Source organism: Carcharodon carcharias, chromosome 17 (genome assembly GCF_017639515.1).
Source record: "Carcharodon carcharias isolate sCarCar2 chromosome 17, sCarCar2.pri, whole genome shotgun sequence".
NCBI classification, from domain to species: Eukaryota; Metazoa; Chordata; class Chondrichthyes; order Lamniformes; family Lamnidae; genus Carcharodon; species Carcharodon carcharias.
The window spans coordinates 30,859,117-30,874,985 of NC_054483.1; the positions used below are offsets into that span (position 1 = coordinate 30,859,117).

Consider the following 15,869-nt stretch of genomic DNA (forward strand, 5'->3'; position numbering starts at 1 on the left):
TTCCCATGTAACTGAGGTGAAGTTCTTCTAACACTCGTGTTTGGAATTTTGCAGGAATAACAACTCTGATTCCCCATAACAAACAGCTGTCTTACAGAGATAAAAACAAAAAAACTACGGATGCTGGAAATCCAAAACAAAAACAGAATTATCTGGAAAAACTCAGCAGGTCTGGCAGCATCGGCGGAGAAGAAAAGAGTTGACGTTTCGCGTCCTCATGACCCTTCGACAGAACTGTCGAAGGGTCATGAGGACTCGAAACGTCAACTCTTTTCTTCTCCGCCGATGCTGCCAGACCTGCTGAGTTTTTCCAGGTAATTCTGTTTTTGAGCTGTCTTACAGAGTCAGCTCAAATCTACTATTTTAACTTTGGCATTGTTAGGATGCGCTTTCAAATCGCCAGCTTGTTTCTCTGCCACTTCTATGCTTTGCACAATCTCAAACGCTTTCTTCAGTGCTCTGCTAACAATCTACGCTGAATTCTTTCATTTCTTAGTCCACAGAACAAGCGATCACGCACGCTTCTTCCAGATAACATTTAAAGTCACGATGTTCCACTAATTTTCTCAACTCAGCCAGGAACTGGGATAATGGCTCACTCTCATGCCGTTCCCTACAGTGAAACTTGAATGTCTGGGCAATAATTGCTGGTCTGGGATCGAAGTGCTTTTTCTCAGAACGTCCACAAGCTCTTTAAAGCTTTTATCTGCTGGCTTGTCAGGAGCAATGAGATTTCTCAGTAAAGTGAAATTTTTCATTCCGATGACTGTAAGAAACACTGAGGCCTGCTTTTCCTCTTCAATCTCATTGGTCATGAAAAACTGTTCCATTTGCTCAACATAAACTACAAAGTCCATAGTAGTTGGATCAACATCCTCAAGCCCCTAATAATGATGATCCCATCTCATCATCATTTGAAGTATTTTGTCCCTTCTTAACAATTAAGAGTACACATACAGCTATCTGCTTCTGAACTCCAACTTCCTGTGTGAAAAACAGAAGATTCCTTTATTCCTTATTCTCCACCAGAAACCAAAACCTTATTCACCACCAGAGGGCAATATCTTCGAGACTAGAACACCGTACTGGCAGGTTTCATATAACAATTCTTTTTAACTAAAATGTCCTTTTACAAAAAAGCATAAAAATTAAACATAAACATCACAGAGGGGATCTTCCAGGTGATGGTATTCCCATCTGTCTGCTGCCCTTGTCATTCTAGATGGTAGCAGTCGTGGGTTTGGAAGGTGCTGTCTAAGGAGCCTTGGTGAGTTCCTGCAATGCATCTTGTAGATGGTGCACACTGCTGCTACTGTGCATTGGTGGTGGAGGGAGTGAATGCCTGTGGAAGGGGTGCCTATCAAGCTGCTTTGTCCTGGATGGCGTCAAGTTTCTCGAGTGTCGTTGGAGCTGCACTCATCCAGGCAAGTAGACAGTACTCCATCACTCCTGACTTGTATCTTGTAGATGGTGGACAGGCTTTGGGGAGTCAGGAGGTGAGTGACTCACAGCAGGATTCCCAGCCTCTGACCTGCTTTTGTAGCCACAGTGCTAGTCCAGCTCAATTTCTGGTCAGTGGTAACTCCCAGGATATCAGTAGCGGGCGATTCAGTGATGGTAATGCCAAGGAGTGATGCTTAGATTCTCTCTTGTTGGGGATGGCCATTGCCTGGCACTTATGTGGCACCTGGCATGAATGATAGTTGCCTCTTGTCAGCCAAGCCTGGATATTGTCCAGGTCTTGTTGCATTTGGACATGGACTGCATTCATGGGTAAAATCAAGGAACACTTTTCATAAAAAAGGTAGTGGAACTCTCTCCCAAAACTCCGTGGGGGCCATTAGACCTTTGAAGCCAAATCTCAAAATTGTTGTAAAGGTAATGAGTGATATGGAATAACAGCAACAAAATGGGGTTGAGGTGCACATCAATCACAATCAAATTGAATGGCAAAGCAAGCTAAGGCCTTGAATGACCTCTTGTGACAGCTTTGTGTATGCTCCATGACTGTGTTCCATTGTAATGATGCCGGGTTAGTAGCACACTTTGAAACTGGAGGAGACCTTTGATCCATCTCCCATCTATCCAGAGTATCCATTTGGTGTATTTCTAATATCTCTGACTCCCAGGTGTTGACAAGAATCGTAACTAGCTTCCTTCCTGAAACTCATTCAGGTTTCTTATTTCACACACTCTGTTTCTTCCCCATCTGGCACCCACCCACCATCACCACCACCATGCTGGTCATCTGTTCCAAACTCTGTGCAATGTATGAACTCCCCTCTGGGAGTTCACAGAAACAAGGCGTTTGACCCAATGGGTTCACACTGGTGTTGATGCTGCACACAAGCCTCCTCCCAATCATCTTGACCTCACCCTATCAGCATGCTCTTCTATTCCTTCGCTCCTGTTAATACATCTGTGTCATTTTGCTCTAATATTCCCTATGGTGAGTTCCATACTCTAGTTGAGATCTTTTTCCTCCTGTTCACTCCAGCCCATGTGTTACCTTTCTTTCCAGGCAGGCTATATACCAGAGGAGCAGCGAGAATTTCCAGGATGACTGTACAAAACAGTTGGTGGGCAGCATCATAATGACCAAGTACAACAATCGCACCTACCGCATCGACGACATAGACTGGGACAAGGCTCCAACAAGCTGCTTTCAGATGGCGGATGGCAGAGATATTACCTTTTGTGACTATTACAGGTTAGCAGGAGTTTAGTTAGCAAAATAAAGAGTGACAGTTCATGTGCACAGGGACACAAGAAATAGGAGCAGGAGCAAACCATACGATCCACCAAGCCTGCCCCACCATTCAGAACATCTTTCCTGATCTTGGGCTTCAACTCCACTTTCCTGCCCACTGCCCATATCCCCTGATTTCCTAGGAGACCAAATATTTGTCTATCCCAGCCTCAAATATAGTCAACGATGGAACATCCACAACCCTGTGGGATAGAGAATTCAGAAGATCACAACCCTTTGAAGAAATTTCTTCTCACCTCAGTCCTAAATGATTGACCCCTTATCTTGAGACTGTGCCCTGAGACATAGCTTCCCCATCCAGCGGAAACAAACTCTGTCTACACCCTGTCAAACCCCTTCAGAATCGTGTATGAGATCTCATCTCAGAAAATATAGGTCCAATTTGCTCAGTCTTCACTGTACTGCCTCAATGCAAGTACATTAGTACTCCAGGTGTGGCCTCACCAAAGCCCTGGAAGATTATAGCAAAGGCTCCTCATTCTTGTATTCCAGCCCCTTTGCATTACAGGCCAACATGCTATTTGCCTTCCTGATTGCTTGCTCTACCTTCATGCTAACTTCCAGAGTTCCTTGCATGAGTACACCAGGTCTCTCTCAGCATCAACATCTAGAAGTTTCATACCTTTTAAAAAATATTCCGCTTTTCTGTTCTCATGTCCAAAGTGAATGACCTCACATCTCCACACATTATACTCCATCTGCCATCTTGTTGCCCACTCACAACATGGGAGTCAGAGTTATCTGGGGTAGGGGGAATGTGGAGTTGAGGTCACGTTCAGATTAGCCATGATCTTATTAAATGGCAGAGCAGGCTTGAGAGGGCAAATGACCTACTCCTACTCCTAATTTGTATGTTAACTTAACCTATTGATATCTCGTTGCAGCCTGTTTGTGTCCTCTTCAGAACCTGCATTCCCGTCCAGCTTTGTATTGTCAACAAACTTAGAGATGTTACATTTTATCTTTCTGTCTCATTTATTCATATAGATTGTAAATAGCTTACACCCAGGAATGATCTTTACAGCACTCTGTGAGTCACAGCCTGCCATCTTGAGATGTACCATTTATGCCTACTTTTGGTTCCAGTCCATTAGCCAATCCTTTACCCATGCTGATATATCACCCCCAACTCTGAGTCTTATATCTAAGTATTAAGTAATCTTTGTTATGGCACCTTATTGTATACCTTTTGGAATCCAAGCATACTACATGTACTGGCTTCCCCTTTAGCTATCCTACCAGTTACACCCTCAAAAACTCTATTGGATTTGTCAATTAGGATTTCCCTTTTGAAGATCATGTTGACTTGTTCTAATCATACTGTGTTTCTAAGTGCATTGTTAAGACTTCCTTAATAATAGATTCTAGCTCTTTCCCGATGATGGATATCAGGCTATCTGGCCTGGAGTTCCTTGTTTCCTTTGTCTCTCTGTTCTTGAATAGCGGTGGCACCAACTTTCTAACTTCCAGTCTGCTGGGATGATTCCAGAATCTAGGGAATTTTGGAAAATCATAGCCAGTGCATTCACTATCTCTGCAACTATTTATTTTAGAACCCAGGAATGTAGGCCATCAGGTCCCAGGGATTTGTTGGATTTCAGTCCCTTGAGTTTCTGATGTACTTTTTCTCTGATATTAATTGTTAGATCTGTTTGAAATCTATCCCATTTGGCACAATGGTAGTGCCACACGGCCCAATGGAGGGCATCAGTGTGAAGACGGGAAGTCATCTCCACAAGGTCTGTGTGGTGGTCACTCTAACCGATACTGTCATGGACAGATGCATCTGTGGCAGGCAGGTTTGTGAGGATCAAGCATATTTTTCCCACTTGGTTCCCTCACCACCTGCCACAGAGCCAGCCGAGCAGCTATGTATGCACCCTTGCCAACCTCAGTGCTTCGTCCAAGATGGAGGAGCACTGATCCATCAACTGAGGAGGGTGGTACATGGTAATCAGCAGGAGGTTTCCTTGCCCATTTTTGACCTGATGCCATGAGATTTAATGGGGTCCGGATTTGACGTTGAGGACTCCCAGGCCAATTCCCTCCAGATTGTATACTACTGTGCTGCCACCACTGCTGGGTCTGTCTTGCCAGTGGGAGAGGATACACCCAGGGTTGGTGCTGGTGGTGTCTGGGACATTATCCATGAATCTAACCTGTGAAGTAAAGGTGAACTGTTTCACTCATTGCTTCAGTGGTATTAAGGTGCCATCATTGATATGTTGAATTTACAATTGCAGCAAAACCTATGGGATTACCATTCAGGACTTGAACCAACCTCTCCTCGTATATCGACCAAAGCAGAAGTATGGACCGCAGGGACAGGTACAAGATAGGATCATAGAATCCTTGATAGAGTCATCCAATTAGTCCCACTTTTCTGCTCTTTACTCAGCTTCAGGTATTCACCAAATTCTCTTGAAATTTATTACTGAGTCTGCTTCCACAACCCTATCAGGAAGTGCATCCCTAATTATCACAACCCAATATGTAACAAAAAATGTCACTTCTGGCTCTTTTGTCAAATACCTGACATCTATGTCCTCTGATTATGGGCCTTCCTGCCACTGGAAACAGTTTCTCCTTATTTAGTCTTTGAAAACCATTCATGATTTTAATTGCCTCTATGAAATTTCCCTGGAAGAACAACCCTCAGCTTATTTTGGCTCTCCATGTAATGAAGTTCCTCATCCCTGGAACCATTTCCAAACTTGCTTTCCAAGGTTTGAAATCCTTTGTGAAGCATGTATATGATTAATTTCTGTGCCTTATGTATTGCCATCATGTGTTTGCCCGTTGCATAGCACTGGGAAGAGTATAAAAACAAAAATCTGCGGATGCTGGAACCCCCTGACCTTCCCCTCTCCGACGCTGAACATTCAGTGCTCAGCAAACCTTAGTTTCATACCCTTATGCCCTCATCTCAATGAATTTTGGGATCGGCACGATGCTGAACTCTTCTTCCGCCCTCTTGGTCTCCGTGCTCACTTCTTTGGGCAGGAGTCCTCTCCCTGTTCAACGGATCCTTTTACCCACCTCCAATATTCTCCCTCCACCTGGACCCCTCCCTCTGGATTCTTACCTTCTCTTGATCTTTTCATTGAGAACTTTCGGTGTGACATTAGTAGTCTCAATTTCTCTGCTCCTCTCACCCATTCGAATCTGTCTCTCTCTGAACTTACTGCAGTCTCAGGTCCAACCCGTTGACAAGGGTGGTGCTGTTGTTGTTGCTGAGCGTCAACTCGCAGATACTTCCTCCTACCTCTCCCTGGACCATGACCCTACCACTGAACATCAAGCCATTGTTTCCAGGACTGTCACTGACCTCATCTCCTCTGGAGATCTTCCTCCCACAGCTTCCAACCTGATAGTCGCCCAACCTCAGATGGCCCGGTTCTACCTCCTACCCAAAATCCACAAACAGAACTGTCCCAGTAGACCAATCGTGTCAGCCTGTTCCTGCCCCACGGAACTCATTTCTTGTTATCTTGACTCCCTTCTCTCTCCCCTTGTCCAGTCCCTTCCCACCTACATCCATGATTCCTCTGACACCTTATGTCACATCAACAATTTCCAGTTCCCTGGCCCCAGCCGCTTCCTCTTCACCATGGACGTCCAATCTCTCTACACCTCCATCCCCCACCAGGATGGTCTGAGGGCCCTTAGCTTCTTCCTCGAACAGAGGCCCGAACAATCCCCATCCACCACTCCTCTCCTCCATCTGGCTGAACTTGTTCTCACACTGAGCAATTTCTCCTTTAACTCCTCACTTCCTCCAAATAAAAGATGTGGCTATGGGTACCCGCATGGGCCCCAGCTATGCCTGTCTCTTTATGGGGTATGTGGAACATTCCTTGTTCCAGTCCCACTCCGGCCCCCTCCCACAACTCCTTCTCCGGTACATCGATGATTACTTCGGTGCTGCTTCATGCTCTCGTCGGGACCTGGAAAAATGTATTAATTTTGCTTCCAATCTCCACCCCTCCATCATTTTCACATGATCCATCTCTGACACTTCCCTTCCTTGACTTCTCTCTCAATTTCTGGTGATAGACTGTCCACCAATATCCATTACAAGCCTACTGACTCCCACAGTTACCTCGACTACACCCCACTTCCTGTAAGGACTCCATCCCAATCTCTCAGTTCCTTCGCCTCCATCGCATCTGTTCTGATGATGCTATCTTCAAAACAGTTCCTCTGACATGTGCTCCTTCTTCCTTAACCGAGGTTTTCCACCCACGGTCGTTGACAGGGCCCTCAACCGTGTCTAGCCCGTCTCCCACACGTCCGCCCTCAAGCCTTCTCCCTCCCAGAAACATGATAGGGTCCCCCTTGTCCTCATTTATCACCCCACCAGCCTCCGCATTCAAAGGATCATCCTCCGCCATTTCCGCCAACTCCAGCATGATGCCACCACCAAACACATCTTCCCTTCACCCCCCCCCCCCAGCGGCATTCCGTAGGGATCGTTCCCTCCGGGACACCCTGGTCCACTCCTCCATCACCCCCTACTCCTCAACCCCTACATATGGCACCTCCCCATGCCCACGCAAAAGATGCAACACCTGCCCCTTCACTTCCTCTCTCCTCACCGTCCAAGGGCCCAAACACTCCTTTCAAGTGAAGCAGCATTTCATTTACATTTCCCCCAAATTAGTCTACTGCATTCGTTGCTCTCAATGCGGTCTCCTCTACATCGGAGAGACCAAACATAAACTGGGCGACCGCTTTGCAGGACACCTACGGTCTGTCCACGAGAAAGACCCAAACCTCCCTGTTGCTTGCCATTTTAACACTCCACCCTGCTCTCTTGCCCACATGTCTGTCCTTGGCTTGCTGCATTGTTCCAGTGAAGCCCAACGCACACTGGAGGAACAACACCTCATCTTCCAACTAGGCATTTTACAGCCTTCCGGACTGAATATTGAATTCAACAACTTTAGATCTTGAACTCCCTCCTCCATCCCCACCCCCTTTCCATTTCTTCCTCCTTCCTTTTGTTTTTTTCGAGTAATTTATATAGATTTTTCTTTTCCCACCTATTTCCATTATTTTTAAATCTTGTATGCCCTGCTAGTCTTTCCACCCCACCCCCACTAGAGCTGTACCTTGAGTGCCCTGCCATCCATTCTTAATAAGCACATTCATTTAGATAATATCACCACCTTCAACACCTCTTTGTTCCTTTGTCTGTGACAGCTTTTGATTATCTGCTCCTATCACTGCTTGCTTGTCCCTACTCTTGTCCCTACAACCACACCACTACCGCCCCCCACCCCGCCACCTTAAACCAGCTTATATTTCACCCCTCTCCTAATATTCACTCAGTTCTGTTGAAGGGTCATGAAGACCCGAAACGTCAACTCTTTTCTTCTCTGCCGATGCTGCCAGACCTGCTGAGTTTTTCACTAGTAAGAGTATGTCTGATTGGAATTTCCCACTAAGTGTAGAACTGGAGACTGATTATTTCCTATGGGTAAGCTAGTCTCAATGCAAAAGTGGAATTCATAAATTTAGCCTTTACCTATTTTTATCCACAGCTTATCCACAGTGAGATCCTTCTCGTGCCCGAGCTGTCGTTCATGACTGGGATACCTGACCAGATGAGGAAGGATTTCCGTGCAATGAGGGCAAGTAGCAGTTCTGCTGATTTCCTATTTTGTTGTCATTAGTAGAACGCTGACTAACTGGTGTCACTCAATGTTGTGGGCAGGTAGTGATGTTTGATTTGCGGTAACAGTGATATGGAAACTTTGGCCTCCTCATTCTATGATGAAGACGTTCAGCAGGTGGTGCCTGTATTAGCTCTTGGAAAGAACTATCCATTTATTTTCACTCCCATTGTCTTAGCAATTACTTTGCAAATTTCTCTGATACAAGTACACATTCAGTTCCCTTTTCAATGTTACTATTGAATCTGCTGCCACCTTCTTTTCAAGTAATACATTCCAAATCATCATAACTCATTGTGCAAAAAAAATTCTCATCTTCCCCCATAAGTCTTTAGCTAAAGATCATAAATCACTGGTTACCTATCCTCCTAGTGGCGGAAACAGTTTCTTCCTGTCTACTTGGTTAAAATCAAAATTTTGAACATCTCTAATGAACCTGCCCCAACCTTTTATTGAAAAACTCAAGTGAAACACCAGACTGTGTTCTAGAGGACACCACCAGTCTAATTAGATAAGTCAAAGAGGTGTGGGTTAGGTGACTTCAGGATTAAGATACAAAAACCCAATAATTTCCAGGAGAGTGATGGAAGAGGAGAAGGAGTTTTTCAATTTTGAGACCTTGTGGCAGAGTAGGAGAGAGGGTATTTTGGATTTCTACAAATGTAATGAAGGCTGTGGGGACTGTATTTATAACATGGACATCAGAGCAAGGACCAGGGAACACTGGCCATAGCAGTATTGGTAAACTAGAGAAAGACTGAACAAAAAAAGAGATCAGAGCCCAGAGTGGGAGTACTTTGAGCATATCTGTTTAAATGGATGAACTCACTGGATGTTATCTCCAAAATTGGGGCCAGAGTAATCTTGTTTGTTATGTTATTGGACGAATGGCCTGGGCTAACAATCCAGACAACCTGAGTTCAGATCCCACTGTATATGTGGAGAAATTAATTCAGTTTTTTTTTTAATTGGTCTCAGTAATAGTAACCAAATAAACCAGAGTAACCAGATAACATGGACCAGATAAAGTAATGTGAGAGGGGAGAGTGGCTGACCAGACACAACAGCACAAGAGGAGAGCGCAGTGGATCACATAAAACAGCTGGAGAGGGGAGAGCGGCAGACCAGATAAAAAAGCTGGGGGAGAGAACAGTGGACCAGTTAAAGCAGTGTGGAGAAAGAGCGGCAGACCAAATCAAGCAGTGTGAAATGGTAGAGTGTGACTGACCAGATAAAGCAGTGCGAGAGGAGAGAGAGATGGACAAGATAAAACAGCGTGAGAGTAGAGAGCAGTGGATCAGATGAAGCAGCGTGAGAGGAGAGCATGGCGGACCGGATAAAGCAGCTCAGAGCTCAGTCTGTGGCTCCAGGGCAGATCGGCCAAGTTCTGAGAAAAATCTAAGTACTGTCATAAGAAATAGATAGTTGACTGGTTGGTGTGTATTTTTCATGTCTATACTTCAAAATTCAGGTAAGTTATTATTCATTGTAAGGTTTTATTTGTAGCTGGAAGGTTTACTAATAGTAGTAAAACTGATTAGCAGTAGAGTTTATTAGTTATAAATTAAGAAATATAAATTAATTAACACACAATAAAGGTGGTAGGTCAGGTAATGTGTTGTAGCCACATTTTGTGGATGCTGATGGATCCACAGCAACCACATCTGCAGTCTGTGTCTCTAGCTCAAGGAGCTTTGGCTCAGAGTCAGTGAGCTGGAAGTCAAGCTACAGACACTACAATGCATCAAGGGGGGAGGGCGGTATACATAAGAAATAGGAGCAGGAGTAGGCCATTCGGCCCCTCGAGCCTGCTCTGCCATTCAATACGATCGTAGCTGATCTGATTGTGTTTCAAATTCCACATTCCCATCTATCCCCCCATAACCTTCTATTCTTGTTAGGCAAGGGAATCAATCTACCTCTGCCTTAAAAATATTCAATGATCCCGCCTCCAACACCTGAGGCAGAGCATTCCAAAGTCGCACAACCCTCTGAGAGGAAATATTTATCCTCATTTATTTATTTATTTCAAAGGGAATGGAGTATAAAAATAGGGACATCTTGCTAAAACTATGCAAGGCACTTGTTAGACCACACCTAGAATACTGTGAACAGTTTTGGTCCCCTTATCTAAGGAAAGATATGGTGGCATTGGAGGCAGTCCAGAGAAGGTTCACAAGGTTGATCCCAGGGATGGAGGGATTTCCTTATGAGGAGAGGTTGAGTAGGTTGGGCCTGTACTCGTTGGAGTTTAGAAGAATGAGAGGCGTCCTTACTGAAACATACAAGATTCTTAGGGGGCTTTACAGGGTAGATGCTGAGAGGTTGTTTCCCCTTTTGGGAGAGTCCAGGACCAGAGGGCATTATCTCAGAGTAAAGGGTGGCCCATTTAAGACAGAAATGAGGAGGAATTTCTTCTCTCAGAAGGTAATGAATCTGTGGAATTCTTTACCATGGAGGCTGGGTCATCAAGTGTATTCAAGGCTGAGATAGACAGATTTTTAATCAGTCAGGGAATCAAGGGTTATGAGGAAAAGGCAGGAAAGTGGAGTTGAGGATTATCAGATCAGCCATGATCTCATTGAATTGTGGAGCAGATTTGATGGGCCGAATGGTTTACTTCTGCTCCTACGTCTTATGGTCATGTCTGTCCTAAAAGGATGACCCTAATTTTAAAACAGTGCCATCTCGTTCTGGATTCACCCACAAGAGGAAGTATCCTTTGCACGTCCTCCTTGTCAAGACCATTCAGGATCTTATACACTTCAATCAAGCCACCCCTCACTCTTCTAAGAGTGGAAACAAGTCCAGTCAGTCCATCCTTTCCTCATAAGACAACCCGCTTATTTCAGGTATCAATCTAGTAAACCTCCTCTGAACCACCTCTAACGCATTTACATCCTTGCTTCAAAAACGAGACCAAAACTGCACACAGCATTCGAGATGCAGTCTCACCAATGCCTTGTATAACTGAAGCATAACATCCTTTTATGATCAATTCCTCTCATAATAAAGGATAACATTCTATTAGCCACCTTAATTACTTGCTGAACCTGCATACTAACTTTTTGTGACTCATGAACTAGAAGACCTAGATGCCTCGGAATTCTGGACTTGTTCTCCATTTAAGTAATACACTGCTTTTTTTGTTCTTCCTGCCAAAGTGAATAAATTCACGTTTTCCCACATTAAACTCCATTTGCCAGATCTTTGCCCATTTATTCAACCAATCTATATCCACTTGCAACCTCCTTATGTCCTCTTCACAACATACTTTCCTACCTCTTTGTGTCATCCGCAAATTTAGCACCCCTCATCTAAGTCATTGAAGTAAATTGTAAAAAGTTGAGGCCCTAGCACAGACCTCTGTGGGACTCCACTCGTTACATCCTGCCAACAGAAAAAGACCCATTTATGTTACTCCCTGTTTTCTGCCAGCCAGCCAATCTTCCATCCAGACTAATATGTTACCTACTACACCATGAGCTTTTACTTTCTGCAATAACCTTTGATGTGGCACCTTATCAAATGTCTTCTGAAAATTTAAGTACAGTTCGTGTACAGGCTACCCTTTTCCCATAGCGCATGTTACTCCTTCAAAGAGCTCCAATAAATTGGTTAAATATCATTTCCCTTTCACACAACCACGCTCACTCTTCCTGACTCCTTGGGTTTTTCTAAGTGCCCTGCTATAACTTTAATGATCAATTCTAACAACTCCCCCATGACAGACGTCAAGTTAACTGGCCTGTAGTTTCCTGTTTTCTGCCTCCCTCCCTTCTTGAATAGAGGGCTATATTTGCTGTTTTCCAATCTGATGGAAGCTTTCCAGAATCTAGTGAATTTTGGAAAATGAACACCAGCGCATTTACTACTTCATTAGCCACCTCTTTTAAGATGAAGTACATCAGGGCCCAAAGACTTGTTAGCCCTCAGCTCCATCAGTTTGCTCAGTACTGCTTCCCTAGTGATGGCAATTTCACCAAATTCCTCTTTCCCTCCCACTACCTGATTTACAACTACTACTGGAATGTTTTTTGTATCGTCCATAATGAACACAGAAACAAAATATTTGTTAATTTCATCCGCCATTTCCTAATCATCTACTGTTAACTCCCCGCTGACACTCTCTAAAGGACCAATACTCAATTTAATTACTCTTTTTACATTTTCAGATAGGTTCTCATGCTCTAATTTCTTTCCCCTGATTAATCATTTTGACATTGTCTGCTGTTCTTTATATTCTGACCAATCATCTGTTCTGCCACTCATCTTTGTACAGTTATAGCTTTCTCCTTACATTTGACGCTTTCCTTAACCACTTTAGTTAACCACGCATGGTGGGCCTTCCCCTTAGAAGTATTCTTTATCGTAGGAATATACTTATTCTGAAATATCCCCTTATATGTCTGCCACTGCTACTCTATTGATCTATTCTCTAGCCTTGTATCCCAGTTCACTTCAGCTAGCTCAGTTTTCGTGCCCACATAGTTGCCCTTATATAAGTTTAAATTTCTAGTCTTAGATCCACTCTTCTCTCTTTGAAACTTTGAAACTGGATTTAAAATATTACCTGGATGCTTTGTTCCAGAAGGCAATCACATGTCTTCGATTAGGGTTGTCTGGTTTGGTCCATGGTCAGCAACAGGACGATGTGACTGAGGGTGAGGCAGTTATGGAGACCCAAAAGATAGAAGTGGAGGAGCCTCAGCCCTTGCTGTTGTCAACAGGCTTGTGGCTCTTGCAGTTTGTCCGGTTGAGAACAGGGATTGCAAGGTGGGCGGACCATGGTACAGGAAGCCATTCAGTGGAGGAGTAAATAGGAACGTGGTGGTGTAGGAGCCTGAATAGTCAGGCCATTAGATGCAGTTCTCTACAGACAAGAGCAAGAGTACAAAAGGCATTGTTGCCTATCCTGTGCCAGGGTTCAGGACATCCACTCAGGGCTCGAGAGGAAATTGCAGTGGGAGGGGAAGGATCCAGTTATTGTGGTCCATGTGGGTGCCAAGACATAGATAAGACTAGGAAAGAGGTTCTGCATAGGGTGTATGAGCTGTTAGAGGTGAATTTAAAAAAACAACCTCGAGGATAATAATCTCTGAATTATTACCTGAGCCACATGCAAATTGGTGTACGGTAAATAAGGTAAGAGAGTCTGGGACATAAATCATCCGGGCCTGGAGACTTGTCCACTTTTCAGCCTGCCAACACCTCCAATACCTTGTCACTCCCTATATCAATTTGCTCAAGAACCTCACAGTCTCTCTCCCTGAGTTCGATACCTTCATCCTCATTCTCTTGGGTGAAGATGGTTGTGAAGTATTCATTCAATACGCTACTGATGTCCTCTGGCTCCACCCATAGATTGCCCCCTTGGTCCCTTATGGGCTCTACTCTTTCCCTGGTTATCCTCTTCCCACTGATATACTTATAAAATATCTTGGGATTTTCCCTACTTTTACCAGCCAGAACTTTCTCATATCCTCTCTTTGCTCTCCTAATTGCTTTCTTAAGCTCCACCCTGCACTTTCTGTACTCCACTAATGCCTCTGCTGATTTGCTTCCCTTGTACCTGCTAAAAGCCTCTCTTTTCCTTCTCATTGTAACCTGAATATCTCTGGTCATACATGGTTCTCTGGGCTTGTTACTCCTTCCTATCACCCTAGAGGGAACATGTTGATCCTGTACCCTCCCCATTTCCTTTTTGAACACCCCCTCCCCCTAACTGTTCCTCTGTAGATTTCCCCACAAGTAACTGTTCCCCAGTCTACTTTGGCCAGATCCTGCCTTATTTTACTAAAATCCACTCTCCCCCAGTCCAAAACATTTTTTTGCAACTTGTCTATTTCTTAAACTGTACTTAAATCTATTTTAAAATTTATTTTGATCTATTGTTTCATCTCCACCTTTTAGCCCATTTTGATCCCTTCTCCCCACCCCACCCGCACTAGGGCCATCTGCCACTAGCTTGCTTCCCTTAATATCCCCATTGGCACATCCTTTAGATAATATCACCACCATCAACACCCCTTTGTCCTTTTGTCTATGACATCTTTGGCAGTCTCTTCTTGGCGTCCACCTATCACTGGCCCCCTGTCGAATGCTCCTTAACCACCACCTTCTACCAGCTTATATTTTATCTCATTTCTATATGTCTTAGTTCTGATGAAGGGTCAGACGGACTCAAAATGTCAACTGTATCCCTCTCTGCAGATGCTGTCAGACCTGCTGAGTTTTTCCAGGTATTTTTGTTTTAAACTGTACCATGTTGTGGTCGCTATCGCTAAAATGCTCGCCCACCACAACCTCAGCCACTTGTCTGGCTTTATTCCCCAGAATTAGGTCCAGCACTGCATCATCCCTTGTTGGACCCTCTCCATATGGACCTAAAAAGTTCTCCTGTACACATTTCAAGAAATCCACTCCATCCAAGCCCTTAACACTATGTCTATCCCAATTAATGTTGGGAAAGTTGAAATCACCTAATATAATTACCCTATAGTTATTGTTTTTACACACCTCCACAAATTGTGCACATATTTGCTCCATAATTTCCCAGATACTATCTCGAGGTCTATAATAAACACCTAACAATGTGGCTGCCCCTTTTTATACCTAAGCTAACCACAAAGCTTCATTCGATGCCCCCTCCAAGATATCATCTCTCCTTACTGCAGTAACTGACTCCTTAACTAATAATGCAACGACGCCTCCAGTTTAAAATTTGGAAGGACATTGTATTATTGGACTCTTGAGAATGGAGTTGGATTTTTTTTTAATAAGGTCATAAGTTGACCTTGGACTGGGAGCAAACATGCCTTTTCAAAGAAATCACATGACCAGCATGGCTGATATGGAGAAGAGCTATTTGTTTAATTCAACTGCAATCATTTTAATTGCTGGAAAAGAAAACTGGTTTAAAGGCAAAGGCCTTAGTGTTTTACTAGAAATCACCTGACAGAGATGAGCTTTACATTTTGATCTTGTTGTTTTGAACTAAGTTAGGGATGAACTGAGAAGGGGAAAACTGCCAAGCTTGCGCTCTCCTTGCGTTGCTTGAAATACAATGTGGTTATCACTATCCAGCTAGGAATCCTCATCTCAGTGGAACTTGTCTGTATTTCGAAACCTAAGAGGCTAAGACACAAAGGATTGATCCTGCTCTATTCCCCTCCACACTGAAGCTCCATTGGTGAGAACCTCCAGACAACTATTGAGACTAGCAACCCATCTCGCACAAGGGAGCACCAGATGGACAACGTCAAAACCTTGTGAATTTTATTCTTTTTATAAAGTTTTTTCTTCAAATGCCCATCTCTGCAGTGACCCTATTTGTTTGAACTTTGTTTGTGTGTGTGCTGGGCATTTTTAAAAGGGATTGATAGTTACACTTCCAGATTACAAATTGTGCACTAACCAGT

At 43.9% G+C, this 15,869-nt stretch overlaps 1 protein-coding gene across 1 annotated transcript in view; it reads left to right on the plus strand.

Moving 5' to 3' along the window:
- The window catches only part of piwil2 (piwi-like RNA-mediated gene silencing 2), a 54,276-nt gene that overhangs the window by 8,529 nt on the left and 29,878 nt on the right, over nt 1-15,869 (plus strand). The window contains exons 6-8 of the mRNA XM_041209776.1: nt 2,522-2,710; nt 5,014-5,098; nt 8,317-8,406. Of these exons, the coding sequence (XP_041065710.1) occupies nt 2,522-2,710; nt 5,014-5,098; nt 8,317-8,406 (364 nt within the window). The remainder of the gene's footprint in view (nt 1-2,521; nt 2,711-5,013; nt 5,099-8,316; nt 8,407-15,869) is intronic.